We start from the raw sequence: 27,584 nt of genomic DNA, 5'->3' as shown, positions 1-27,584 counted from the left end.
AGACAGGTTAGGGGAGTCTGGAGGAATATTTGGGGTCACCAGGATATCTGCAGGAGACTCTTGTCCAGTGACATCATCATCCGTTGTACAGTCTGTAGATACAGAGAGACGAGTCTCTGAGAGGTTCCTGATGCCGGGACTCCGTGCTGCAAATAGAGAAACATCATCACTTCCTGTTAGAGAATTCTGAGGGGAGGAACAATTATCATTAGAGATGAAAGGAAAGAGGACGGTCTGCACTGCTGTACAGGGCCAGATTTAGGCAAAGGCCAAATAGGCCTTGGCCTAGGGTGCCAGAATAGCCAGGGTGCATTGCCGGCAGTGAGCTTGTAATGCCAGATAACCTGCCTAAACATTGACAGGCTGCCAGTCGTCGGGAAGCCCCGGACCACACTATTCTCCTTCACCAGTGCTGCACACAGCTATGTACTTAGCAGCCAGACCTGATCTGCAACCGCCCTGCTTAAGATTTTGCAGCACACGGCTACGGGGAAGGGGGGGGGAGGGTTTATGGACAACCAGGTCGAAAAGTAAGGATTAGAAAGGTGCAGTAATTAGGGACAGTCAACTCACAGTTAAGAAGCCTGTCACCCCCTCCGCTTGCCGAGTCCAACTCCGCCTCTTTCTCAGTCAGCTAACAGTGAAGAGAGGTGGGACTTACATATTACGTTCTAGGACTTCAGAGAATCCCCAGGGCACAGAGGGAGTGACATCATAGCATCTATCTGCACTACGAGATGCCTTTGTGTCTGATGTCTAAATGATGATTCATCCTGCCATCCAATCTCAAACAAGCACCAATCCTCTGTCCAACATGGTCAGTTTACTGAGGTACCTCCGGGTGCAGTTTATCTAGGCAAATTGTATTGTATTAGTTCTGCTAGTAATCCCTTAGTGGTGTAGGGATCACTAGCTCTTTCTAATCCGCTGCACGCATTCCTTGATTGCAATCTTGCAGAGCTGTGTCACTTGTTCCTTTGCTTGCCGTCTAATGTATGCCAGCTTGAGCTTGAGCTTGCTTCAAACTCTTATCTTCTCTCTTAACACTGTCTTCTCCCTCTATAGTCCATGCCATTTAACACTGTCATGCAAACACCTCCCCAGGCCTTTCCTCCTATTCCCCCGGGGACATATCTTACAAAAGACTAATAAGGACCAGTTGGCACCTCCTCTCTCTAATGATCTTTTCTCCAAAAGTTTGTTGTGCTTTGTCCAAAACCACAGCGCTTCAATGTGCCATATATCTCAAATGTTGATTTGTGTATTCACCTAGCCATATACAGGGTTACTATCACACCACAGAGCAATCTTGCACCAATTGCTGGAAAATAGCATATCATTAAGTGGTCATATGAGTTTGAGATTTATTTTTCATGATTCACTGTTGCTGGTAAAAAAACAAAACAAAAAAAAAAAACAAGATGAACAGAGCTAAAAGCTGCATTTTGTTGTGTACCTTTTGTAAACTGTTCCAATGTGTCCATATTGTGGCTAAGGATAGCCACACACATACCAAAAGCCAGGCATTACAGTCACAATCAAAATCTGAATGCCAAAATCACACTCTTAATGGTTAACTGTTAATATTAATCAATGGGTGCACCATGCTTGATACACACCATACTAGGCCTGAACGATTTTAGGAAAAGATTGAATTGCATGATTTCTGTCAGAAATTGCGATTTCGATTCGATTCACGATTTTCTTCAAATCAAGCTTTATCGCTAATTTCACAATGTACACCATAACATTTGCAAGCATACGCTGACAGAAAAGGACATCAAATCAAATTAATAGTATGATGTCATTTTCTGTCATGTTTGTAATGCACAGCTCCCCACTATATCAGACAACAGCCATGCAGAATAGAATGCCACGAATGCACAGCTCCCCACTATATCAGACAACAGGTTCCCAATCTTTGCCTCTGAGGAAGCTTTTTTAGCGAAACAGCTGTCAGGCATCCCCTCACCCCCACTGTACCCCGCGTGTCAGCACACCGTGGATTAAAAGGTATTTCTATTTTTTCAACTGTGCCTCCATTTTTTCTTCATTTCAAAATATCAGACAACAGCCATGCAGAATAGATTGCCACAAATTCACAGCTCCCCACTATATCAGACAACAGCCATGCAGAATAGATTGCCACAAATTCACAGCTCCCCACTATATCAGACAACAGCCATGCAGAATAGATTGCCACAAATGCACAGCTCCCCACTATATCAGACAACAGCCATGCAGAATAGATTGCCACAAATTCACAGCTCCCAACTATATCAGACAACAGCCATGCAGAATAGATTGCCACAAATGCACAGTGCCCCACTGCAGCAGACAACAGCCATGCAGAATAGATTGCCACAAATGCACAGTGCCCCACTGCAGCAGACAACAGGCAAGCAGAATAGATTGCCACAAATTCACAGCTCCCCACTATATCAGACAACAGCAATGCAGAATAGATTGCCACAAATGCAAAGTGCCCCACTGCAGCAAACAACAGCCATGCAGAATAGATTGCCACAAATTCACACAGTGCCCCACTGCAGCAGACAACAGCCATGCAGAATAGATTGCCACAAATTCACAGCTCCCCACTATATCAGACAACAGCAATGCAGAATAGATTGCCACAAATGCAAAGTGCCCCACTGCAGCAGACAACAGCCATGCAGAATAGATTTCCACAAATTTACACAGTGCCCCACTGCAGCAGACAACAGCTATGCAGAATAGATTGCCACAAATGCACAGTACCCCACTGCAGCAGACAACAGCCATGCAGAATAGATTGCCACAAATGCAAAGCTCCCAACTATATCAGACAACAGCCATGCAGAATAGATTGCCACAAATTCACAGCTCCCAACTATATCAGACAACAGCCATGCAGAATAGATTGCTACAAATGCACAGTGCCCCACTGCAGCAGACAACAGCCATGCACAATAGATTGCCATAAATTCACACAGTGCCCCACTGCAGCAGACAACAGCCATGCAGAATAGATTGCCACAAATGCAAAGCTCCCAACTATATCAGACAACAGCCATGCAGAATAGATTGCCACAAATTCACAGCTCCCAACTATATCAGACAACAGCCATGCAGAATAGATTGCCACAAATGTACACAGTGCCCCACTGCAGCAGACAACAGCCATGCACAATAGATTGCCACAAATGCACAGTGCCCCACTGCAGCAGACAACAGCCAAGCAGAATAGATTGCCACAAATGCACAGTGCCCCACTGCAGCAGACAACAGGCAAGCAGAATAGATTGCCACAAATGTACACAGTGCCCCACTGCAGCAGACAACAGCTATGCAGAATAGGTCACCACAGTCAGTAACACCACAGCACAGTCAGGCATTATCACGCTGACACGCTGTGCAAAGGAGGTGGAGGCAATACAAACAATACCAATGTCACTGCAATACCATGTCTGAGAGCTCGTCGGATATGTTCCAGGCATTCTCATGCTGCAGTAGTTTCCACTGTAAAAGTTTTTTTTTTGTTTTTTTCTTTTAATCTTATTCTGTTTCAGGTACATATTATTAAAGCCGGACTGGGCTCAGTCACACTATAGAACGCATGCACAAACTCAATTTCGTGCATGCGTTCTCAATGTGTTGCTATGCGTTAAAGCAGAGATGTGGGCAGCTGCAACACAATAGAACCTGTCGGGGGAGTGTGCGCTTCTTGCAATAAACACGTTACATCGCAACACGTGGGAACCCAAAGCCGTACTGTGAATGGTAACATAAAAGTCTATGGACTATCATGTTACCATATGGATCGCATATGTGCAGTTTGTCCTAACTAACACCATAGCACATCGTGCGAATAAGCCCTAATCTTTTACATCATACTAGCACCGCAAATAAATACCCTCCATTTAGTACCAAAACATTCATAAAACATTGTTATGCACAATTAATTCCTTTTTTTGCAGCCCAGTAGCAGCAGCGTAGGATGTGCACTGTGTGTGAGATGGGGATGAGAGGGACGCAGCCCAGTAGCAGCAGTGTAGGATGTGCACTGTGTCTGAGATGAGGATGAGAGGGATGCAGCCCAGTAGCAGCAGTGTAGGATGTGCACTGTGTCTGAGATGAGGATGAGAGGGACGCAGCCCAGTAGCAGCAGTGTAGGATGTGCACTGTGTCTGAGATGGGGATGAGAGGGACGCAGCCCAGTAGCAGCAGTGTAGGATGTGCACTGTGTGTGAGATGGGGATGCGAGGGACGCAGCCCAGTAGCAGCAGTGTAGGATGTGCACTGTGTGTGAGATGGGGATGAGAGGGACGCAGCCCAGTAGCAGCAGTGTAGGATGTGCACTGTGTCTGAGATGGGGATGAGAGGGACGCAGCCCAGTAGCAGCAGTGTAGGATGTGCACTGTGTCTGAGATGAGGATGAGAGGGACGCAGCCCAGTAGCAGCAGTGTAGGATGTGCACTGTCTGAGATGGGGATGAGAGGGACGCAGCCCAGTAGCAGCAGTGTAGGATGTGCACTGTGTGTGAGATGGGGATGAGAGGGACGCAGCCCAGTAGCAACAGTGTAGGATGTGCACTGTGTGTGAGATGGGGATGAGAGGGACGCAGCCCAGTAGCAGCAGTGTAGGATGTGCACTGTGTCTGAGATGGGGATGAGAGGGACGCAGCCCAGTAGCAGCAGTGTAGGATGTGCACTGTGTGTGAGATGGGGATGAGAGGGACGCAGCCCAGTAGCAACAGTGTAGGATGTGCACTGTGTGTGAGATGGGGATGAGAGGGACGCAGCCCAGTAGCAGCAGTGTAGGATGTGCACTGTGTGTGAGATGGGGATGAGAGGGACGCAGCCCAGTAGCAACAGTGTAGGATGTGCACTGTGTGTGAGATGGGGATGAGAGGGACGCAGCCCAGTAGCAGCAGTGTAGGATGTGCACTGTGTCTGAGATGGGGATGAGAGGGACGCAGCCCAGTAGCAACAGTGTAGGATGTGCACTGTGTGTGAGATGGGGATGAGAGGGACGCAGCCCAGTAGCAGCAGTGTAGGATGTGCACTGTGTCTGAGATGGGGATGAGAGGGACGCAGCCCAGTAGCAACAGTGTAGGATGTGCACTGTGTCTGAGATGGGGATGAGAGGGACGCAGCCCAGTAGCAGCAGTGTAGGATGTGCACTGTGTGTGAGATGGGGATGAGAGGGACGCAGCCCAGTAGCAGCAGTGTAGGATGTGCACTGTGTCTGAGATGGGGATGAGAGGGACGCAGCCCAGTAGCAGCAGTGTAGGATGTGCACTGTGTCTGAGATGGGGATGAGAGGGACGCAGGGAGAGCTACTACTTCATGTTGAAGAGTAAGAAAACACATCCTATAAGTAAAGTTTACCTTTTAAAAGAAAAATGAACTGGCCAGCTAGCGAATTATCTTGAGCGATGCTGGCATTGTGAATGAGATAGTCAGTGCAGCTGTGACAGAGTGGGAGGAAATGTCGGCTGAATCCTCCACAAGTGATTTACTGTATATACAGTCCAGACCCTGCACGGCTCTCATTTTACTGATATCTGGATAGGAGGGAGCAGGCGAGGGCAATACCTCGGAAGCACAATGATAAGCAGCATGCAGATCCCCTGCCAGCTCCAGAATGCGCTGCTCTTCTTCCCGATACGGGGGGCAGGGCCTCGGCATAACAACATTCCTCAAAGCCTCTCCTAACCAACTGGCTACTGTACTGCGAGCTGAGAGGGTGGGGAGGAGACAGGAGAGAGACAAATCGCCATGCTGTGGAAGCTGCATTTGAAATCGGATGGACTCCAGGCACAGCCTAGTTTCTCTACCTGGCGGTCACCTGACTTATCCGGGCGGGCTGCCGACCTAAACCACGCTAGGGAGAACACTGGAGAGAGTGAGCCGCCGCGAATAACTCCCACTGAGCCGCCGCTAGGGGGACTGCTACACTGCATGCAGAGGGGGGTGAAATCGCCACTCTGACGATCACGGAATCACCGTTTCCGTGATAGCGATTTCGATCCCCAAACGATTTATCGTTCAGGCCTACACACTACAATTTTCTGTCAGATCGATGAGGCGAATCAATAATTTCCGACAGGTCCAATCAGTTTTCCAATCAATTATATGCAGAAGTGATCGGAAAAATCATTCGGAAACCTGATCGGACTTGTTGGAAATTATCTATTCGACCCCACGGTAAATTGCATGGTGTGTACCAGACATAGGTTAGAATCCACAGCTCAGCTGATTTTTAATTGCTGATTGTGGTTCTGGTCAATTTTGCTATCACAATAAATTGAAAATCATCAGTCTTTTTTAAGGAAAGTGGCAAATGCAAATAAGTATTGATAAAATAGTCCGGGAATCAGTGACTTCTATGCTTCTAGGATTTTTACCAGCAAATTCATTTACTCTGATGGAATCTGCTGGTTATCTATGCAAGACTCCCTAACACTTCCAGGTGGCCTCTTGGGCGCCTCCCAGTGGCTGCAGCTCTTGAGCAAGTCCAAAAGGAGTAAAGCGCTGTCCAAATGTTGAGATTGTTATGATTAGGATTATTATGCAATAAGCCACATCATTGGTAATTTGGCAGCAGTGGTGGGTCTGAGTATGTGAAGAGTGTCCCAGCGCTGGAACAGTTGGCACCAGGAGGATCTCCTAAGGTAAATATCTTTTATTTTGTTTCAGGTTTGCTTTAGGACTGCATGTTTGCTGCGGGAAATGTGAGCGTAAATTGCGGGAAGGTGGGGGGTGGGAGTTGGTCATGGGGCGGGGCTTGTGATAGTTGGCCTTGGGTGGCAAAAAGTACAAATCCGGCCCTGCTGCTGTACAACTTCCTTTATTTGGCAATGTGCAGACGAGTAGGCTGTGTGTTATACTATAGGGCTGCACGATTTTAGGGAAAAATCGAACTTGCAATTTTTCTCTCAGAAATTGCAATTTCGATTTTTCCCCGCTTTTTTTTCAAATGCTGGGGGGGTTTCTGCACTGCCCGGTCCGCAGTCTGTAATACTTTGCTTCTGGCCCCGCTGTGCGCGGATTGCCCAGAAGCAGTGAATATGTATGAATGTTAATGAGCGGGGGCGGGGGGGGGGATCCACTCGAGCAAGCGGCCGGGCACATACAGCAGCATTACCAATCACTGGCTAGCGATGGAATGACGGGAGCGGTAGGCGGAGCTGTATGCTCTGTACAGCCCCGCCTACCACTGCCGTCATTCCATCGCTAGAAAATTGAAAAATTTATTGAAATTCAGATCGGACATATTAAAAATAATCGATCTGGCAGGTAAATCTGCCAGAAAATTGTATAATGTGTACCTAACATTACATCATCACTTCACAGTCCATAAGAAGAGACTAAACACATACCGGTGCCGGGGTGGATAATGGTGGGTGCTGGTTGCTGGGAGCCTGACGGCAGTTTCACACACAAGCGCTTCTTCAGAGGCTATGACAAGGGGGCGGGGCTATATCTGCTCTAGTTGGAGAAAGTGCCTTACTGTAATAGTAACCTGCAATCCAAGATTACAGTGTGGGGAGGTCAGGGAGAGCGAGGCCAAACAACACGGCCGCTATTCCTAATGGAATTACAAGTCCTGCTGCAGCAGCTAATTATACAAGTCACTAACATAATATCCATGATGAATATAGGTCAGGCCATGCAGAGCAGAGAATCTGGCTGACCTCGTCCACATATACAACAAGGACTGCCTGATTAGGGGAAGCTGGGGTTAGGGAGGTTTAAAAGTTAGCTTAATATTTCCTTTGTGCACGCTACATGTGCTAGTGGCAGCGTAGCGTGCGTTACTTAGCAACGGCCACTGCCTTGATTTGCAGCGTGATAATGATGTCCCCTGCGATCCTTCACTAATGCGGCCGCTACGTAGCGTGCACAGAGGAAATAAGTCGCGCTGCTCTATTAGCGTTAGTAACAGTAGTTTAGTCTCGCTGTTTGGCAGCACTATAGTTCATGAATCAACCCCATTGTATTTTATAGCATGTAATTAGTAACTTGAATTGCACTAAAAGAGTAGAGAGTCAGGAATAGATAGGGCACCTATTCTGCTGAACTTCTGAGACACAATCTCCTCCCCAGTTCTCCTTGAATGTCGCTGTTGCCCATCCTCTAATGGCCAATCTCCCTGCTTCTTTTACGTTGAGGTAAAGATTAAGTTTTAAATAACTTCTAAACCTTCCTAACCCCGGCTTCCCCTAATAGCTAACAGCGCTATAGCTAGTGAATCAACCTCAATGGCTACAATTCCTTAAAGAGAACCTGAGGTTTGGTTCTCCCATCGCTATCGATATACAGAGGCTGGGTCTGTCTATAGAGCCCAGCCTCTGTTGCTAGTTAGTTTCCTCCAAAGCCCCCCCTGCACGCTGTCAGACCCCATAAAACACAGCCGCGCTGGCGACACGCAGCATGTCGCAGCCGTCTGTGTTTAGCTCACTACTGTCAGTCTCGCAGCTCCCCCGCCTCCGGAATCGCTCCGGTCCCCGCCCACGTCCCTTCCCTCGCTGCTGATTGGAGGGTAGGGACGTGGGCGGGGACCGGAGCGATTCAGGAGGCGGGGAGCAGCCGAGACTGACAGTAGTGTTTTATGGGGTCTGACAGCGCGCGGGGGGCTTTGGAAGGAACTAACTAACAACAGAGGCTGGCTCTATAGACAGACCCAGCCTCTGTATATGGATTGCGATGGAAGAACCCCACCTCGGGTTCTCTTTAAGATCATTCTGGTGATAATAAGGCAAGTGGAAACATCTCCACACATCAATCTGTATTTTAAGTGTTAATTCACTAAAGAAGCTTGCCTTATTAACATGCAATATAGAAAGAACAAAGGCGCCAAAAGGGTAAAATCACAATACTAAAATGTTTAAAAAGTGCTTGGGAGGCAGTGGTGGGCTTACCTCCTATAAGCAGACACTGGAAAACTGTCTGTTTCAAGAAGAAATGATTTTTATTGGTACACCCCAAATAAAGGCTGCAACGCATTTCGCAGGCGTAGGCCCGCTTCCTCAGGCAATAGACATAGGAGTACACAACAGTTTTGGGTCAAGATACGCGAGGCACACTAGGCATACACTTGACAGGTGCCTCGCGTATCTTGACCCAAAACTGTTGTGTGCACCTGCGAAACGCGTTGCAGCCTTTATTTGGAGTGTACCAATAAAAATCATTTTTTCAGGAAACAGACAGTTTTCCAGTGTCTGCTTATAGGAGGTAAGCCCACCACTGCCTCCCAAGCACTTTTTAAACATTTTAGTATTGTGATTTTACCCTTTTGGCGCCTCTGTTCTCTCTATATTGCATAATAATCCACCCTTGGTGGAGGGGGATCTCCCCTTTTTTCTGATCTACAAAGAGCGACTTCTTATTCCTGAGTGGGGACAGGACAATCTCCTCACCTGCCTATACAGTGGTTGCCTGGTGGTAACCCTGGTTTGTGAGTATATCTATTGTACTCTCTTCATTTATCCAACCTCTACAATAACCACTACACTATATTGGGCTCTCGGCCTCTCTTTTTTGTGCCTTATTAACATGTAGTGATAAGCTTTCTCAGTGAGAGCGCTCTCTTATCACTCCAGTCCTTAATGGTGCGTACACATGACGCGGAGCAGTCGTTCTGCAGACAGTAGCACGTGGGTACAAGGTGTCGGCAGACTGATAAGACGCTGTGTGAATGAGTCCAAAACAGTCTTATCAGTCTGCCGACAGCTTGTACACATCTGCTACTGTCGGCAGAATGACTGCTCCACGGGAGGGTCTGACGGACCGGTGGATTGTAAAAATACGGCGTGGGTATGCACCTTTAGTTTTCACCTTTGTAGTTATTCACACATGCAGTAGGTAAGGAGGGGAGGAGCACACACAGGAAAGATGTAGCTCCACCCCCTTCTGCCAGGACAATTACAGTAAGGCTGGGTATTACTATTATTATTATTATTTAGTATTTATATAGCGCCAAAATATTACGCAGCGCTGTACAGTGTATATATATATATATCTTGTCACTAACTGTCCCTCAAAGGAGCTCACAATCTAATCCCTACCATTGCCATATGTCTATATTATGTAGTGTAAGTACTGTAGTCTAGGGCCAATTTTAGGGGGAGCCAATTAACTTATCCATATGTTTTTGGAATGTGGGAGGAAACCGGAGTACCCGGAGGAAACCCACGCAGACACAGAGAGAACATACAAACTCTTTGCAGGACAGAAAGAGAGGCAGAGAGGCTATGCGGCTAGGTCTGTGTGTGTTTCTGTGTCTATATGTGTCTGAATGCACGCGCAAGTTGCCCATGACAAGGCCTACTCAGAGTGGAACCTGTCCTGTTAAACCTCTGTATGGTCTTGGCCACCGTGCTGCAGCTCAGTGTAAGAGTGTTGGCAATCATCTTATAGCCTAGGCCAGTGATGGCTAACCTTGGCACTCAAGCTGTAGTGGAACTACAAGTCTCATGAAGCATTTCAATACTCTGACAGCTCTAAGCATAACTTGGAGGCAGAGGCATGATGGGATTTGTAGTTTTGTCACAGCTGGTGTGCCAAGGTTAGCCATCACTGGCCTAGACCCTCTTTATGTGGAGCCACAATACTTTTTTAAATTCCTCAGAGAGTTCTCTGCCATGAGGAGCCATGCTGAGCTTCCAGTGACCAGTATGAGGGAGTGTGAGAGCGATAACACCAAATGTACCACACCTGCTCCCCATTCCCACCTGAGACCTTGTAACACTAACCAGTCACATGACCTCAGGGAGGGAAAGGGCCGGAACCAATTCCCTTCCTCTTCTAAGTTCTCTCCTAGGACATCATTTTTCATCTTCCGTTTAAAATAACTTTTCAACACTTTGCAAATGAAAAAGTACAGTAAAATTATTTTTAACTAGCTGATGGACCGGCGTTTCCCGGGTATGTATTTGGCTGGTGTTGACTGTGACCACTTTTTCTAACCCTAACACACAATTACTCAATGACCAAGTTTGTGAGATTTGCAGTCTTTGGCATCAATAATGTGCACTGAAATGAAACAAATCTGATTGGCTTTTTGTGGCACCACCCCTTTTCTGAATTTGAACCCCAGTCACCCAATGACCAACTGGACCAGGTTCAAGGATTGTGCCATTAACAGTGCAAGAATGGCAGCAATTAAATATTCACCTTGAAAATCAACAGGTGAATTTTGATTGGCTTTTGTAGGATCCACCCACTTTTCTGAATATTAATCCCAGTCACCCAGTAACCAGCTGTGCAAAGTTTGAGAAGCCTGCCATTAACAGTGTAAGAATGGCTGCAGTTTAGTTTTCCCAGTGAAATTTGTATTTGTCTCCGCCCACTCTTTGGTTATGGGGATAAAAAGTAACCTGTATGTTATTGCAGGTAATGTACTATGTGTGTGCCAAATTTCATTCAAATTCGTTCAGCCAGTTTTGTGTGATCGAGTAACAAACATCCAAACTTTCACATTTATAATATGATTTTTTGTTGCCTGCGGGTGGCTTAAAAGGCCATTTATTGATAAGATGTAAAAATATCACCCAGGAAAAAACTTAGGGAAAAAGTGAATTGGATTGGGCTCTGAAATGTCTAATTGAGTAGAATTTTGACATTTGTCACTTAGGGGTGTCCTCACTTTTGTTGCCAGCGGATTAGACATTAATGGCTGTGTGTTGAGTTATGTTGGTGAGACAGCAAATTTACACCATTATACAAGCTGTACACTGACTGCTTTACATTGTATCAAAGGGGTAGATTCATGAAACTGTGGTAATATTACCAGGCATACTGAGAGGAAGATGATCTATACCAGGGGTGCCCACACTTTTTCGGCTCGCGAGCTACTTTAAAATTCGCCGAGGCCAGGAGATCTACTGACATTTAAATGCATGCGGACACCCCGCACACATAAACCTTAGCTGGGTATATGTGCCTTCAGTATAGGATAGCTGGGTATATATGTGCCTCAGTATAGGATAGCTGGGTATATATGTGCCTTCAGTATAGGATAGCTGGGTATATGTGCCTCAGTATAGGATAGCTGGGTATATGTGCCTCAGTATAGGATAGCTGGGTATATGTGCCTCAGTATAGGATAGCTGGGTATATGTGCCTCAGTATAGGATAGCTGGGTATGTGTGCCTCAGTATAGGATAGCTGGGTATATGTGCCTCAGTATAGGATAGCTGGGTATATATGTGCCTTCAGTATAGGATAGCTGGGTATATATGTGCCTTCAGTATAGGATAGCTGGGTATATGTGCCTCAGTATAGGATAGCTGGGTATATGTGCCTCAGTATAGGATAGCTGGGTATATGTGCCTCAGTATAGGATAGCTGGGTATATGTGCCTCAGTATAGGATAGCTGGGTATATGTGCCTCAGTATAGGATAGCTGGGTATGTGTGCCTCAGTATAGGATAGCTGGGTATATGTGCCTCAGTATAGGATAGCTGGGTATATGTGCCTCAGAATAGGATAGCTGGGTATATGTGTCTCAGTATAGGATAGCTGGGTATATGTGCCTCAGTATAGGATAGCTGGGTATGTGTGCCTCAGTATAGGATAGCTGGGTATATGTGCCTTCAGTATAGGATAGCTGGGTATATGTGCCTTCAGTATAGGATAGCTGGGTATATGTGCCTCAGTATAGGATAGCTGGGTATATGTGCCTCAGTATAGGATAGCTGGGTATATGTGCCTCAGTATAGGATAGCTGGGTATATGTGCCTCAGTATAGGATAGCTGGGTATATGTGCCTCAGTATAGGATAGCTGGGTATATGTGCCTCAGTATAGGATAGCTGGGTATATGTGCCTCAGTATAGGATAGCTGGATATGTGTGCCTCAGTATAGGATAGCTGGGTATATGTGCCTCAGTAAAGGATAGCTGGGTATATGTGCCTCAGTATAGGATAGCTGGGTATGTGTGCCTCAGTATGGGATAGCTGGGTATATGTGCCTCAGTATAGGATAGTTGGGTATATGTGCCTCAGTATAGGATAGCTGGGTATATGTGCCTCAGTATAGGATAGCTGGGTATATGTGCCTCAGTATAGGATAGCTGGGTATATGTGCCTCAGTATAGGATAGCTGGGTATATGTGCCTCAGTATAGGATAGCTGGGTATGTGTGCCTCAGTATAGGATAGCTGGGTATATGTGCCTCAGTATAGGATAGCTGGGTATGTGTGCCTCAGTATAGGATAGCTGGGTATGTGTGCCTCAGTATAGGATAGCTGGGTATATGTGCCTCAGTATGGGATAGCTGGGTATATGTGCCTCAGTATAGGATAGCTGGGTATATGTGCCTCAGTATAGGATAGCTGGGTATATGTGCCTCAGTATAGGATAGCTGGGTATGTGTGCCTCAGTATGGGATAGCTGGGTATATGTGCCTCAGTATAGGATAGTTGGGTATATGTGCCTCAGTATAGGATAGCTGGGTATATGTGCCTCAGTATAGGATAGCTGGGTATATGTGCCTCAGTATAGGATAGCTGGGTATATGTGCCTCAGTATAGGATAGCTGGGTATATGTGCCTCAGTATAGGATAGCTGGGTATGTGTGCCTCAGTATAGGATAGCTGGGTATATGTGCCTCAGTATAGGATAGCTGGGTATATGTGCCTCAGTACAGGATAGCTGGGTATATGTGCCTCAGTATAGAATAGCTGGGTATATGTGCCGAAGTATAGGATAGCTGGGTATATGTGCCTCAGTATAGGATAGCTGGGTATATGTGCCTCAGTATAGGATAGCTGGGTATGTGTGCCTCAGTATGGGATAGCTGGGTATATGTGCCTCAGTATAGGATAGTTGGGTATATGTGCCTCAGTATAGGATAGCTGGGTATATGTGCCTCAGTATAGGATAGCTGGGTATATGTGCCTCAGTATAGGATAGCTGGGTATATGTGCCTCAGTATAGGATAGCTGGGTATATGTGCCTCAGTATAGGATAGCTGGGTATATGTGCCTCAGTATAGGATAGCTGGGTATATGTGCCTCAGTACAGGTAAGCTGGGTATATGTGCCTCAGTATAGGATAGCTGGGTATATGTGCCTCAGTATAGGATAGCTGGGTATATGTGCCTCAGTATAAGATAGCTGGGTATATGTGCCTCAGTATAGGATAGCTGGATATGTGTGCCTCAGTATAGGATAGCTGGGTATATAAGCCTCAGTATAGGATAGCTGGGTACATGTGCCTCAGTATAGGATAGCTGGGTATATGTGCCTCAGTATAGGATAGCTGGGTATATGTGCCTCAGTATAGGATAGCTGGGTATATGTGCCTCAGTATAGGATAGCTGGGTATATGTGCCTCAGTATAGGATAGCTGGGTATATGTGCCTCAGTATAGGATAGCTGGGTATATGTGCCTCAGCATAGGATAGCTGGGTATATGTGCCTCAGCATAGGATAGCTGGGTATATGTGCCTCAGTATAGGATAGCTGGGTATATGTGCCTCAGTATAGGATAGCTGGGTATATGTGCCTCAGTATAGGATAGCTGGGTATATGTGCCTCAGTATAGGATAGCTGGGTATATGTGCCTCAGTATAGGATAGCTGGGTATATGTGCCTCAGTATAGGATAGCTGGGTATATGTGCCTCAGTATAGAATAGCTGGGTATATGTGCCGAAGTATAGGATAGCTGGGTATATGTGCCTCAGTATAGGATAGCTGGGTATATGTGCCTCAGTATAGGATAGCTGGGTATGTGTGCCTCAGTATGGGATAGCTGGGTATATGTGCCTCAGTATAGGATAGTTGGGTATATGTGCCTCAGTATAGGATAGCTGGGTATATGTGCCTCAGTATAGGATAGCTGGGTATATGTGCCTCAGTATAGGATAGCTGGGTATATGTGCCTCAGTATAGGATAGCTGGGTATATGTGCCTCAGTATAGGATAGCTGGGTATATGTGCCTCAGTATAGGATAGCTGGGTATATGTGCCTCAGTATAGGATAGCTGGGTATATGTGCCTCAGTATAAGATAGCTGGGTATATGTGCCTCAGTATAGGATAGCTGGATATGTGTGCCTCAGTATAGGATAGCTGGGTATATAAGCCTCAGTATAGGATAGCTGGGTACATGTGCCTCAGTATAGGATAGCTGGGTATATGTGCCTCAGTATAGGATAGCTGGGTATATGTGCCTCAGTATAGGATAGCTGGGTATATGTGCCTCAGTATAGGATAGCTGGGTATATGTGCCTCAGTATAGGATAGCTGGGTATATGTGCCTCAGTATAGGATAGCTGGGTATATGTGCCTCAGCATAGGATAGCTGGGTATATGTGCCTCAGCATAGGATAGCTGGGTATATGTGCCTCAGTATAGGATAGCTGGGTATATGTGCCTCAGTATAGGATAGCTGGGTATATGTGCCTCAGTATAGGATAGCTGGGTATATGTGCCTCAGTATAGGATAGCTGGGTATATGTGCCTCAGTATAGGATAGCTGGGTATATGTGCCTCAGTATAGGATAGCTGGGTATATGTGCCTCAGTATAGGATAGCTGGGTATATGTGCCTCAGTATAGGATAGCTGGGTATATGTGCCTCAGTATAGGATAGCTGGGTATGTGTGCCTCAGTATAGGATAGCTGGATATGTGTGCCTCAGTATAGGATAGCTGGGTATATGTGCCTCAGTATAGGATAGCTGGGTATGTGTGCCTCAGTATAGGATAGCTGGATATGTGTGCCTCAGTATAGGATAGCTGGGTATATGTGCCTCAGTATAGGATTGCTGGGTATGTGTGCCTCAGTATAGGATAGCTGGGTATGTGTGCCTCAGTATAGGATAGCTGGGTATATGTGCCTCAGTATAGGATAGCTGGGTATATGTGCCTCAAAATAGGATAGCTGGGTATATGTGCCTCAGTATAGGATAGCTGGGTATATCTGCCTTAGTATAGGATAGCTGGGTATATGTGCCTCAGTATAGGATAGCTGGGTATGTGTGCCTCAGTATAGGATAGCTGGGTATATGTGCCTCAGTATAGGATAGCTGGATATGTGTGCCTCAGTATAGGATAGCTGGGTATATGTGCCTCAGTATAGGATAGCTGGGTATGTGTGCCTCAGTATAGGATAGCTGGGTATGTGTGCCTCAGTATAGGATAGCTGGGTATGTGTGCCTCAGTATAGGATAGCTGGGTATATGTGCCTCAGAATAGGATAGCTGGGTATATGTGCCTCAGTATAGGATAGCTGGGTATATGTGCCTCAGTATAGGATAGCTGGGTATATCTGCCTTAGTATAGGATAGCTGGGTATATGTGCCTCAGTATAGGATAGCTGGGTATGTGTGCCTCAGTATAGGATAGCTGGGTATATGTGCCTCAGTATAGGATAGCTGGATATGTGTGCCTCAGTATAGGATAGCTGGGTATATGTGCCTCAGTATAGGATAGCTGGGTATGTGTGCCTCAGTATAGGATAGCTGGGTATGTGTGCCTCAGTATAGGATAGCTGGGTATGTGTGCCTCAGTATAGGATAGCTGGGTATATGTGCCTCAGAATAGGATAGCTGGGTATATGTGCCTCAGTATAGGATAGCTGGGTATATGTGCCTCAGTATAGGATAGCTGGGTATATGTGCCTCAGTATAGGATAGCTGGGTATGTGTGCCTCAGTATAGGATAGCTGGGTATATGTGCCTCAGTATAGGATAGCTGGGTATATGTGCCTCAGTATAGGATAGCTGGGTATATGTGCCTCAGTATAGGATAGCTGGGTATATGTGCCTCAGTATAGGATAGCTGGGTATATGTGCCTCAGTATAGGATAGCTGGGTATATGTGCCTCAGTATAGGATAGCTGGGTATATATGTGCCTCAGTATAGGATAGCTGGGTATATGTGCCTCAGTATAGGATAGCTGGGTATATGTGCCTCAGTATAGGATAGCTGGGTATATGTGCCTCAGTATAGGATAGTTGGGTATATGTGCCTCAGTATAGGATAGCTGGGTATATGTGCCTCAGTATAGGATAGCTGGGTATATGTGCCTCAGTATAGGATAGCTGGGTATATGTGCCTCAGTATAGGATAGCTGGGTATATGTGCCTCAGTATAGGATAGCTGGGTATGTGTGCCTCAGTATAGGATAGCTGGGTATATGTGCCTCAGTATAGGATAGCTGGGTATATGTGCCTCAGTATAGGATAGCTGGGTATATGTGCCTCAGTATAGGATAGCTGGGTATATATGAGCCTCAGTATAGGATAGTTGGGTATATGTGCCTCAGTATAGGATAGCTGGGTATATATGAGCCTCAGTATAGGATAGTTGGGTATATGTGCCTCAGTATAGGATAGCTGGGTATATGTGCCTCAGTATAGGATAGCTGGGTATATGTGCCTCAGTATAGGATAGCTGGGTATATGTGCCTCAGTATAGGATAGTTGGGTATGTGTGCCTCAGTATAGGATAGCTGGGTATATGTGCCTCAGTATAGGATAGCTGGGTATATGTGCCTCAGTATAGGATAGCTGGGTATATGTGCCTCAGTATAGGATAGCTGGGTATATGTGCCTCAGTATAGGATAGCTGGGTATATATGTGCCTCAGTATAGGATAGCTGGGTATATATGTGCCTCAGTATAGGATAGCTGGGTATACATGTGTTTTCGGTATAGGATAGCTGGGTATATGTGCCTCAGTATAGGATAGCTGGGTATATGTGCCTCAGTATAAGATAGCTGGGTATATGTGCCTCAGTATAGGATAGCTGGGTATATGTGCCTCAGTATAGAATAGCTGGGTATGTGTGCCTCAGTATAGGATAGCTGGGTATATGTGCCTCAGTATAGGATAGCTGGGTATATGTGCCTCAGTATAGGATAGCTGGGTATGTGTGCCTCAGTATAGGATAGCTGGGTATATGTGCCTCAGTATAGGATAGCTGGTATATATGTGCCTCAGTATAGGATAGCTGGGTATACATGTGCCTTCAGTATAGGATAGCTGGGTATATGTGCCTCAGTATAGGATAGCTGGGTATATGTGCCTCAGTATAGGATAGCTGGGTATATGTGCCTCAGTATAGGATAGCTGGGTATATGTGCCTCAGTATAGGATAGCTGGGTATATGTGCCTCAGTATAGGATAGCTGGGTATATGTGCCTCAGTATAGGATAGCTGGGTATGTGTGCCTCAGTATAGGATAGCTGGGTATATGTGCCTCAGTATAGGATAGCTGGTATATATGTGCCTCAGTATAGGATAGCTGGGTATACATGTGCCTTCAGTATAGGATAGCTGGGTATATGTGCCTCAGTATAGGATAGCTGGGTATATGTGCCTCAGTATAGGATAGCTGGGTATATGTGCCTCAGTATAGGATAGCTGGGTATATGTGCCTCAGTATAGGATAGCTGGGTATATGTGCCTCAGTATAGGATAGCTGGGTATATGTGCCTCAGTATAGGATAGCTGGGTATATACAGGTCCTTCTAAAAAAAATTAGCATATTGTGATAAAGTTCATTATTTCCTGTAATGTACTGATAAACATTAGACTTCCATAGATTTTAGATTCATTACACACAACTGAAGTAGTTCAAGCCTTTTATTGTTTTAATATTGATGATTTTGGCATACAGCTCATGAAAACCCCAAATTCCTATCTAAAAAAATTAGCATATTTCATCCGACCAATAAAAGAAAAGTGTTTTTAAAACAAAAAAAGTCAACCTTCAAATAATTATGTTCAGTTATGCACTCAATACTTGGTCGGGAATCCTTTTGCAGAAATGACTGCTTCGATGCGGCGTGGCATGGAGGCAATCAGCCTGTGGCACTGCTCAGGTGTTATGGAGGCCCAAGATGCTTCGACAGCGGCCTTATACTCATCCAGAGTGTTGGGTCTTGCGTCTCTCAACTTTCTCGTCACAATATCCCACAGATTCTCTATGGGGTTCAGGTCAGGAGAGTTGGCAGGCCAATTGAGCACAGTAATACCATGGTCAGTAAACCATTTACCAGTGGTTTTGGCACTGTGAGCAGGTGCCAGGTTGTGCTGAAAAATGAAATCTTCATCTCCATAAAGCTTTTCAGCAGATGGAAGCATGAAGTGCTCCAAAATCTCCTGATAGCTAGCTGCATTGACCCTGCCTTTGATAAAACACAGTGGACCAACACCAGCAGCTGACATGGCACCCCAGACCATCACTGACTGTGGGTACTTGACACTGGACTTCAGGCATTTTGGCATTTCCCTCTCCCCAGTCTTCCTCCAGACTCTGGCACCTTGATTTCCGAATGACATGCAAAAGTTGCTTTCATCTGAAAAAAGTACTTTGGGCCACTGAGCAACAATGCAGTGCTGCTTCTCTGTAGCCCAGGCCAGGCGCTTCTGCCGCTGTTTCTGGTTCAAAAGTGGCTTGACCTGGGGAATGCGGCACCTGTAGCCCATTTCCTGCACACGCCTGTACACGGTGGCTCTGGATGTTTCTACTCCAGACTCAGTCCATTGCTTCCGCAGGTCCCCCAAGGTCTGGAATCGGTCCTTCTCCACAATCTTCCTCAGGGTCCGGTCACTTCTTCTCGTTGTGCTGCGTTTTCTGCCACACTTTTTCCTTCACACAGACTTCCCACTGAGGTGCCTTGATACAGCACTCTGGGAACAGCCTATTCGTTCAGAAATGTCTTTCTGCGTCTTACCCTCTTGCTTGAGGGTGTCAATGATGGCCTTCTGGACAGCAGTCAGGTCGGCAGTCTTACCCATGATTGCGGTTTTGAGTAATGAACCAGGCTGGGAGTTTTTAAAAGCCTCAGGAATCTTTTGCAGGTGTTAATTAGTTAATTCAGATGATTAGGCTAATAGCTCGTTTAGAGAACCTTTTCATGTTATGCTAATTTTCTGAGATTGGAATTTTGGGTTTTCCTGAGCTGAATGCCAAAATCATCAATATTAAAACAATAAACGGCTTGAACTACTTCAGTTGTGTGTAATGAATCTAAAATATATGAAAGTCTAACGTTTATCAGTACATTACAGAAAATAATGAACTTTATCACAATATGTAAATTTTTTGAGAAGGACCTGTATGTGCCTCAGTAGAGGTAAGCGTGCCTTTAGTATCGGACAAGCATGCTTACCTCCCTCCAGCGGTGGCGTCCTGGCTTCACTCCCTCAGCCCCGGTTGCCTGGAGGGCAGATATGCAATTCGGTGGCTGAGGGAGGCTCCGGCGGGCAGCGCGGGTGGATGCGGAAGTTTTGCTTCAGGCGCCGCACCCAGCCATGACACTGTGTCATGGCAGAGCCGCCCCTGGCTTCTCAGCCACGCCTCTCTCTTCCCGATTGGCCACGCCTCTCTCCCCCCGATTGGCTGCGCTATCAGCGGCATAATTCAATGGGACGCAGCCACGAGGCCGCGATCAACCAATCAGGCGGTCACGATCTACCGACAGATCTATTGGTCAGCCCTGATCTATACTGTGTCCAGCAGGGACATATTTGTTAGTCAGTTTAATAAGGTTTTTCAATATCTAATGTTTATTACTCACCAATTCTCATCTCTGCAATAATATCTTCCTTCTTAGATGCTCTCATCACTTCCCCCTCCTCCATAGACTGCTGATCACGCCTCACATACGTCTCTTCTTCTTCCTCTTTCTTTATCCTCATCATGTCGCCCTCCTCCATAGACTGCTGATCACTCCTCACATACGCCTCTTCTTCTTCCTCTTTACTTGTCCCCATAATGTCACCCTCCTCCATAGGCTGCTGATCACTCCTCACATATGTCTCCTCTTCTTCCTCCTTACTTGTCCCCATCATGTCACTCTCCTCCATAGACTGCTGATCACGCCTCACATACGTCTCTTCTTCTTCCTCTTTCTTTATCCTCATCATGTCGCCCTCCCCCACAGACTGCTGATCACTCCTCACATATGTCTCCTCTTCTTCCTTTTTTATTGTCCCCATCATGTCGCCCTCCCCCATAGACTGCTGATCATTCTTCATATACGTCTCCTCTTCTTCCTCTTTCTTTATCCTTATCATGTCACCCTCCTCCATAGACTGCTGATCACTCCTCACATACATCTCATCTTCTTCCTCTTTAATTGTCCCCATCATGTCACCCTCCTCCATAGACTGCTGATCACTCCTCACATATGTCTCTTCTTCCTCCTTACTTATCCCCATCATGTCTCCCTCCTCCATAGACTGCTGATCACTCCTCACATACATCTCATCTTCTTCCTCTTTAATTGTCCTCATCATGTCACCCTCCTCCACAGACTGCTGATCACTCCTCACATATGTCTCTTCTTCTTCCTCTTTAACCACAGCATTTACATGTATCAGTTCTCCATCCTAATCACACAAAATAAGAAGCACTTTATAATTTGAACACAGATAACAGCATAGACAACAAGAAAAAAAATGTCACATAGTTTGGGGTCTCTAATGACACTCAGTTCCACCTACCTGATAATGGTGGGGGGTGGTGGGAACTTCCTTTAGACAATCCCAGGAATAAAGAGGACCTGTACATCTCTCTGGTGGGTTCCTGTTACTGGATCCATCTGTAGGAAACACACACAATGACTGAATACTATGGGCTCAATTAACTAAGTGTTATCTCATTGAAAAGTAAATATTACAGACTAGTGAGGTAAATTACCGGCTTGTGCGGTGAATACCTCAAAAAATGTCAATTTACTAAGATTAGAGCGTTCTGCAAATCAAATAAAATGTTGGGTATTTTTTAAGATCTGGCTGGACCTGTCAATAACTAGAAATCGGCATGTGGTAAAACTGACAGACAAGGGAGAAAGCCAATAGAAAGAGCCACCTGGTCCTGCTACTCACCTCATTTGATCAGATGCACTACCGGGTGGGTTATCAGAAAACTAAACAAGATACAACAGCAGGAGACCTTTACAGAGGCTTCCCTGTATCCCTTTAGACATGCAGATCTATATACTGGTACACAGAAAAGGGCCCTTTAGTGGCATGCCTACACATCTAAAGGGATGCAGGAAGCCCTTTACTCTCTAGTAAGCTGTCACACAGGAATGGGTTATGCAGACACTTGTAGGAGAGAACCTCAGCTAGCTTCAGAGACCTCCTCCACAAGTACATTTGAAATCGGCACCGGTAGACTTGGGCGCAGGATACAGCGGTATATAGCTGATCCTGCTTCTGCACAAGTCTGGGCCGTGTTAATTACTATTCCCCCTCCAGGCCGCCATGGATAGTGGGGGAATGAAATAATTCGGCTTTCAGCGATTGCTGGAGGTCGAATTATTGTGTTTTCTAAGCAACCTCGGCTACGTCTTCTGACGGAGCCGACGTTACTCACTGAGCGCTTCAATAGGAGTGATTCCTATTGAAGTCTATGGAGGCGCCGGCTGCGCCCAAATCTTGCAGCGCTGAAAAGCACTGCTCCGTCCTCCACAGCTGTGAGACTTCGGCATTTCCGAGTAGGTGTAATGGTGTGTACACACTTGAAAGATTAATGAAAGATCACAGACCAATTTTACCCCATTCCATGTAGTATGAGAGCCATACTCTAAACAGTCTACTTTATTGAGCTGAACTCCCCATCAGTTAAAAATCTTTGCAAGATGCTGCACACAAAGATGCTGTAGACATTCAAAAGATCAGTATCTGCAAAACATCCGTTCCTGCAAAATGCATTCATAGTCTATGATATCTGTAGATCCTCATACACACCTTGTTTGACAGACATTAATCTGAAGATCAGATCCACCAGGATGGATCTTCAGATCTGCAGATGGTTGTCAAATATGCAGATGAATGTCTGTTAAACAAGGTGTGTATGAGATCCGCAGATATCATAGACTATGAATGCATTTTACAGGAACAGATCTTTTGCAATACGGATCTTTTAAATGTGTACAGCACCTTTGTGTTCAGCATCTTGCAAAGATTTTTATCTGATGGGGAGTTCAGCTCCATAGAATAGACTGTGTAGAGTATGGCTCTCATACTACATGGAAGGGGGTAAAATTGGTCTGTGATCTTTCATTAATCTTTCATGTGTGTATGTAGCATTATTGAACTGAAGCAACATTGTTCAGTACATTACCTATTACCGCATGTGTGGCAATCTGGTGCACTTGGAAAAAAAAAGTCTACAATACAGAATGCGGTATTTCCCCAACCTTTTCTTTTCTGCTAATCAGCCCTTAGTGAATTGAAGTCATTGTCTGTTTGTGTTTATCAGATGAGAGGGATCTAGGAGGACCCCAAGCACTGCTTTCTCCATTATAAGTAATAAAAAAAAATGTCCTCTTACCCGGTGATGTGAGGGGCGGCTGATTCTCCATCATGGCGTCCTTGTAGAGGTCCTGGTGTCCTTCTATATACTGCCACTCCTCCATGGAGAAATAGACGGTGGCATCCTGACATCTTATAGGAACCTGACACATAGAATAAAACGGTCACCATCCAGACACACCCCTTGCTGTTACTGGATAATGTCCCATAATTGCCAGCACTGCTCACCTCTCCTGTCAGCAGCTCTATCACCTTCCTAGTGATTTCCAGAATGTTCTGCTTGTTGTGTCCCTCAGATATTAGGAAGTGAGGTGGGGGTACCGTGAAGGTCACATGATCACCAGACTTCACTTGAGGAAAACTCTGTATGGAAAGACCAACATTAATGTCACATAATCTCCCAGAATCCTCCTTACCTCTCTGGTTAGCTGTGTTTTATTATTAGAGATAAAAGTGAAATCATGTGACCTCCCAGAATTCTCCTCACCTCTCCAGTCAGCAGACAGATGATCTCCAGGGTGAGGTTGAATATCCTCTCGGTCATGTGACTCTGGTCCTCGTCCATCCTCAGTGATGTGGTCATGTGATCTGTACAGGATGCTGCTCCCTTTAGATCGATAATAAGGGGAGGATAATCTAGGTTAAACGGCTGTCAGTGGTGAAACTACCGATACAGGATCCCCCTCCTCCCAGAACTCGCCATAGCTGTCACTTGTGGGTGGTGGGGCCATGGAGGGGACACTGACTGGAAGGGGAACAGGGTGAAAGTAGGTAGGGAGGAGGGTGAAACTAGCTGGGGTGGAGGGTTACACTGACTGGGAGGGGAGGAAGGTGAAAATCACACACACGAGAGGGTTCATAATGGGGGTGCGAGAAGGACAGCAGGAGAACACACACTGAGGACAATGCTGGAGGGGGACACACACTGGAGAGAAGAGGAAGACACATACACATTGCGGGACATTTCTGGGGTAGGGAAGGACACACACACTGTGGTGGGGAGAGGGGTACACATTGCGGGACAGGACTGGGGGAGAGAGGGGCACACACATGGGGAAGGGGGCAGCTGTGAAGCTTATATGCCACTCTTACCAGCGAACGGATGCAGTTCAGATTGGTAAGGGCTCTCCTGTATGGATTGGGTATTCAAAAATCCCACCTCCCCGTCCCAGAGATCTGTGCGGTTAGGCTGGGCGGAGTTGGTCGCGCTGATTGGAGGGAGGGCAGTGCTGATGGGGAAGCACGCTGGGGGGGGGGGGGCAGCGAGGTTGATGCCAGGTGGCCACACCTACTTTCCACAACACAGCCCATTGGACGGAGGCCAGAGTCCTGTGCCCAGGACATCCTGCAGCCTAAAGTGGGATGTTTCCCGGGACCCCATGCAGCCTGGGACAGGGGACCCCAAATCCGGTACAAGTCCCTGCTAAAGCGGGAGGTCTAGTCATCGTATGTAAGAGAGCTGGGTGCAGAGCGGGGAGCACATCCTGGCTGGAGGCAGCATCTGTTTAGTGATACATTTATTATGCAGCTTATTGCCCAGGAGGGGAGGGGGTGCTACTGACTGTGCCTTCTAAGGCTGCAGCTCCCAAGCACTGTGAGTCAGACAGGAGAAAAGCCCTGTGTGACTGCTCACATTCCATCTAACACTAATGCTCTCTTCCCCATCTCTCCTATATACAGTTATTGCTGCATACAATCTCTATGCTCATTCATACTATTACTATCCTCATACTTGCCCATGTCTGCACTGATCTCCCCACTGCAATACATCCTGTACAATGCCCAGCAGCCAAATATGTTAGGGTGACCATATTTTGATTTCCAAAAAAGAGGACGATCACAACAGCATGTGGGCGTGGTCATGGGTTGGGCCAAATATACAAGACCTTAGCAGTTTGCTGTCCAACTTTGCGGGCATGGAGGGCAGTTTTTTTTCCAGACCACATGGTGGAGGGCCGACCAACCACAAAATGCAATCAGATTCGCAGAAGATTTCCCCACAAAATGCAAATAGATTGGCAACAGATTTCCCCACAAATGGAATCCGATTGGCAGCATATTTCTCTACAAATGCAATGGGATTGGCAACAGATTTCCCCACAAATGCAATAAGATTGGCAGCAGATTTCCCCAAAAATGCTATAAGATTGGCAGCAGATTTCCCCACAAATGCTATAAGATTGGCAGCAGATTTCCCCACAAATGCTATAAGATTGGCAGCAGATTTCCCCACAAATGCTATAAGATTGGCAGCAGATTTCCCCACAAATGCTATAAGATTGGCAGCAGATTTCCCTACAAATGCTATAAGATTGGCAGCAGATTTCCCTACAAATGCAATAAGATTGGCAGCAGATTTCCCCACAAATGCAATAAGATTGGCAGCGAATTTCCCCACAAATGCAATAAGATTGGCAGCAGATTTCCCCACAAATGCTATAAGATTGGCAGCAGATTTCCCCACTAATGCAATGAGAATTGCTCTCACAGGCCACACAGCACCAGCGTGACAGATCTTATCTGGGGTTTCTTCCTGCTCTTGGCAGCCTATGTGTCCCTCACCTCAGCCCTGCTCCCAGGAGTTATCCTGGGGTCCCCTCCATAGCAGCCGGGGACCTGGTGAGGTTGGCCAGTTCTGCAACTGCACACAGCCATGCCGCCTGCGCATAATGCTCCCGGCCACACCAGGTCACCAAATGCTACGGAGGGGACCCCAGAATAACGTCTGGGAGTAGAGGGACACATAGGCTGCAAGGGGCAGGAGAAAGCCCCAGATAAGATCTGTTTGTTTTTTATAAAAAGCCTTGATGTTTCCTTTAAATGCGATGTACCAGTGCTGCAACAAGCTGATTCATTCAGCTAATACCAGCAATGAAAGGGTCACAGGAGACAGAGTAGGCTGTGCTAGCAGGGCTTGCCTGTTCAATGCACAGAAGAAAAATGGAGAGAAGAGGTGTCGGCTTACCAATTAGAGTGTCTGTGGTGTCTGCACGGCCAGTGTCCCTGTCCCATCGGCGCTTCGAGAGCCAGGATGCTAGGAACGGAGCTGAGGGGGACACTTGGCACTCTAGGAGCACGCTGCAGACACGAGGCAGGACTGGACTCTTTGGGGAGTCTCTGCCATTTCAAATGAGGATAGGTGCACCACGCTATCTCCGCATCTCCTCACTGGCTGGCTGTGTCTGGCCCCGACCCGACCTCCTCTGTCCTCCATCCTTCTCCTCCTCCGGGCCAGCGAATTCTCCAGTCCACCCCTGGGCGGAGCAGAGCAGTGCAGCAGGGATTGATTGCCAAAGAGCCGTTTTGGGAGCCGAACATGAGTCAGAAGAGCCGCTTGCAGAGACAGTGTCTCTGCAAGCGGTTCTTCTGACTCGTGTTCGGCTCTCTGTCTCTGCAAGCGGCTCTTCTGACTCCAGTTCGGCTCTCTTTCTCTGCAAGCGGCTCTTCTGCCGCTGGTGTTCAGCTCCTGTTCTGCTCTCTCACCTGACGGCAGGACGGCCCGGACAGGTCTGAAAAAGTGGACCTGTCCGGGCAAAAGAGGACGCCTGGTCAGCCTAAAATATGTGCTAGTATATAACAAGAATCACACAATTACCTCTTCCAACAACGTGTCCTCTCCACTTCCTGCTAGTGTTGTCCGGATCATGAACGATTCGGATCTTTGATCCGAATCTATTTTATGAGTCGATCATCCGAATCATCAAAATGAACGATTCGGATCGCAAAAGGGGCGGGGCCAGGAGCGACACGCCCCCTCTCAGCGGGCAGCGGGGTCCTGGAAGCAGAGATCGCTCTGTTGGATGGGAGGCAGCCTTGCAGGGAGACAGGTAGATGAGAGAGGGGACATGGGTGCCACTGCCAGATATGTGTAGAGCACACATACTGGCTGCAATGTGCTGCTCATTATAGGCTGTCTGTTCCGTAGTGCTGCACACTGAACACATTGGAAGCTTTTGGCTCAGCACAGCTCAGTAACTTTGCAGACAGTGTGATTGAAAGGCAATATAATCCTCCTGCACTCGGCACTAAACAGCTGCACTTATCTTCTGGGAATGCTTTCTTTCACTGTGCGACCTTTTCTTTCAAAGTGTACAGATGAGCATATAGGTGAAATATATGTAACGCATGTGATTTGCAGCATGTGGGTATTGTGTGCAAACATTTCTGCTCTCTGCTCGTCCCTCCTCCCTTCTCTGTCCACTCCCTGCCCTCTGTCCATCTTCTCCCCTTCTCTGTGTGTCCACTCCCTCCCCTTCTCCTGTCCACAGACCTGTCCAGCTGTTCATTTCACCCCTTCCGGTAGTAAAATGATCCG

At 46.6% G+C, this 27,584-nt stretch overlaps 2 protein-coding genes across 2 annotated transcripts in view; both read right to left on the bottom strand.

The window, feature by feature from the left end:
• LOC137535449 (zinc finger protein 208-like) overlaps nt 1-27,584 on the bottom strand; it is a 292,522-nt gene that overhangs the window by 53,933 nt on the left and 211,005 nt on the right. The gene's annotated exons all lie outside the window — the stretch shown is intronic.
• On the bottom strand, nt 167-26,495 carry LOC137535875 (uncharacterized). The gene is made up of 7 exons (XM_068257753.1): nt 26,235-26,495; nt 23,757-23,876; nt 23,498-23,632; nt 23,289-23,412; nt 21,452-21,549; nt 21,103-21,337; nt 167-186 (listed from the first exon to the last, which is right to left on the bottom strand). The coding sequence occupies exons 2-7, from the start codon at nt 23,850-23,852 to the stop codon at nt 167-169; spliced, it is 708 nt and encodes a 235-aa protein (XP_068113854.1). The 5' UTR covers nt 23,853-23,876; nt 26,235-26,495.

The sequence above is a fragment of the Hyperolius riggenbachi genome, chromosome 10, assembly GCF_040937935.1.
Source record: "Hyperolius riggenbachi isolate aHypRig1 chromosome 10, aHypRig1.pri, whole genome shotgun sequence".
In the NCBI taxonomy this organism is placed as follows: domain Eukaryota; kingdom Metazoa; phylum Chordata; class Amphibia; order Anura; family Hyperoliidae; genus Hyperolius; species Hyperolius riggenbachi.
This window is presented reverse-complemented; position numbering and strand designations above follow the sequence as displayed.